The 2,329-nt window shown below is 33.3% G+C and overlaps 1 protein-coding gene across 1 annotated transcript; it reads right to left on the bottom strand.

Annotated features, from left to right (window-relative positions):
• Positions 1 to 225: 225 nt before the first annotated feature.
• Positions 226 to 1,174, bottom strand: LOC145058927 (CASP-like protein 1E2). The gene is made up of 2 exons (XM_079006810.1): positions 882 to 1,174; positions 226 to 680 (listed from the first exon to the last, which is right to left on the bottom strand). The coding sequence occupies exons 1-2, from the start codon at positions 1,103 to 1,105 to the stop codon at positions 347 to 349; spliced, it is 558 nt and encodes a 185-aa protein (XP_078862936.1). The 5' UTR covers positions 1,106 to 1,174; the 3' UTR covers positions 226 to 346.
• Between the last annotated feature and the right edge of the window lie 1,155 nt (positions 1,175 to 2,329).

The following is a 2,329-nucleotide window of genomic DNA, read 5'->3' as shown; positions in this document are numbered from 1 at the left end:
CTTGAATTTATTTAATTTCTGGTTCTTTTTTTAGTTTTTATATTTAGGTTTGAAATTTTATGTTGGTAAATTTATATTTACCAAAATAAACAAAAACACATCAAGATAAAAGAGGTTAAAAGAGGTCCCCGTGATTCGTGAAAGAGGCAAGAAGACGTAGAGTAGAAGATTGAAGAATGAATTAAATGTCCAAATTGCCCTTGATAGTCATGTGCACAACGCATGTGTCAACATAGAAAATTTCCGATGTTATGTAAATTCATGAACAAGAAGAACAACGATAATATAAATAAATGTTACATCGATTTTCATAAAGGTTTACACATGGCTTTCTCTGAGGATTTGTTCATTTGTTGTGAAGAGTTACAGCAGCAAGCAGAATAAGCAAAAGATAAGTTATGCTTCCGGCGAACGACAGAAAAACAGCTATGGCAACCTGGTGACAAAATTTATCAAACACATTACACACCTTCTCCCACTGCACATGCGAGTTCCCTTGGTACCCGATAAGACCAACAGACCCGGTGGCGCCAATGGCGGAGAAAAGCAGCACCACCATCATCAGATCTAACATCAGTAAAATCAATGACACAAGCTTATTTCCCCCTCTGGTTACCAATAGAAGCACCAACGATATTGCTGCATAAGCGCACGCAATTGCATTCACAATCACTAAGTACCTGTAACATCAAATTCAAATTAAAGAGATTGAAGTACGAATCGTTCGATTACAGCTTGTCATATAATCATATGTGATCAGCTGAAACATAAAATTGAAACAAATCGAAACAAATCGCTCAATTAGATTCAGGTAATTTCAAATAGATGCAGTTACAGGTTGATTATATGCGACTAGATATTTAGAGTGAGGAATTACATACACAAATGCAGAGAGGTCAGTCCACTTGGCAGTGACAGGAAGGTCGACAGGCGGAAGCGACGGGACAAGGGTGAGAGAGACGGTGGTGGTTTGTTTATCGACTCCAAGAACAACGGCGGCGACGAGAGTGAGTGAGAGTGCTACGAGCCTGAACACTAATTCCTTGTAATTGAAGCTTGAATTTCTATTCGACACATTCTCCTTCTCCTTGTATTCCGTATCCATATCTGTGTTTCAGTATTTTGTAGAATTGGTTTCAGAGATGGATATGAGTGTCATGATTCCACTGGAAGCATGGATATATATACTCGGCCTTGGTATGCTCATACCATTTTTTTGTCCCTACGAGACAAAATAATTGTTCACATTCAATTCTTCTCTACACGAAAAAATACGTTGAAATTATGATATACAGATATACAACAATTTAATTTAAACAATTTACTATTATTTTCTTATTTTCTAACTTGCAAACAATGATTAAATTTTGTCAAATTTCGATCGCCTAAAGTATGTTCATTTTTTTTAACAAGATTCTATTAATTATTTCTACCGAATATATCATAGATAAATAATCAAAGATTTGTATAAAATACATCAAGCAAGTTCTATACATATGTTTTCAATATTATGTTTGATTGTTTGTCTAATACTGTAAGTTTGTTCGACCAAAATGTGACAATATTATTTTGCTATATATTTATGTTCCATATGTTTTTTAAAGGCCGATTTAATATTCCTTTAACATAGAAAAATCAAAGTCCTAGGTCGTGTTCGGCACGGAGAGTTTGGGAGCATTTAAAAGTTTCTAGCTTCTAACGTTTGACAAAATGCTCCATTTTAAATAGAACGTTTCGTTCAACACTACAAGCTTCTAGCGTGTAGTTTAAACAAAACGCTCCAAATCCAAATGTTATTTCATGTAACGTTTGAAGCTACAAGCTACAAGCTACTCGCTACCCGTTAAAAGCTACCCGCTACCAGCTAATTTTGCTAAATGCGCCCTTAGTAATTAAATCATTAAAAAAATATCTATCGGACTGATGAATGGAATTTTTTTAACTATGGTTCTTTTACATGATTTAAAGTTTTATGGTTACATAAAACCATTTATACCCACTTAGGTGTTTTTTAAGTTTCTGAAGCAAAAATTTATGAAGTTTGCGGACCACCTCTGCAACCATCTGCAGTAGAAGAGGTGGACCAAACGGCTGCATACTGTAATAAGAAGCGTGTTTGTTTTTTTAACATCTGCATACTACTGCAGATATTAAAAAATTAAAATAAACTAATTTTATAAACCGAAAATAGCTTTTTAATACGTAAAATTTAATAATGTATAACATTTCGGTAAAAATTAATGAAATTTCAGTAAAAAAATAATGATATTTCAACAAAAAAAAATAAAGATATTATAGAAAAAATTAATGATATTTCATCAAAAAATTA

This window comes from Lactuca serriola, chromosome 6, assembly GCF_051521515.1.
Source record: "Lactuca serriola cultivar US96UC23 chromosome 6, Lser_US96UC23_V15, whole genome shotgun sequence".
NCBI lineage: Eukaryota > Viridiplantae > Streptophyta > Magnoliopsida > Asterales > Asteraceae > Lactuca > Lactuca serriola.
The sequence above is the reverse complement of the archived record's forward strand: the minus strand, read 5'-3'. Positions and strand labels throughout refer to the sequence as shown.

What these genes read in the sequence shown, in the direction of transcription:
- LOC145058927 (XM_079006810.1), bottom strand. Translation starts at nt 1,105, where the DNA reads ATGGATACGGAATACAAGGAGAAGGAGAATGTGTCGAATAGAAATTCA. An exon ending in ACTGACCTCTCTGCATTTGT is followed by an intron (nt 681 to 881) that starts GTATGTAATTCC and finishes TTGATGTTACAG; the next exon opens with GTACTTAGTGATTGTGAATG.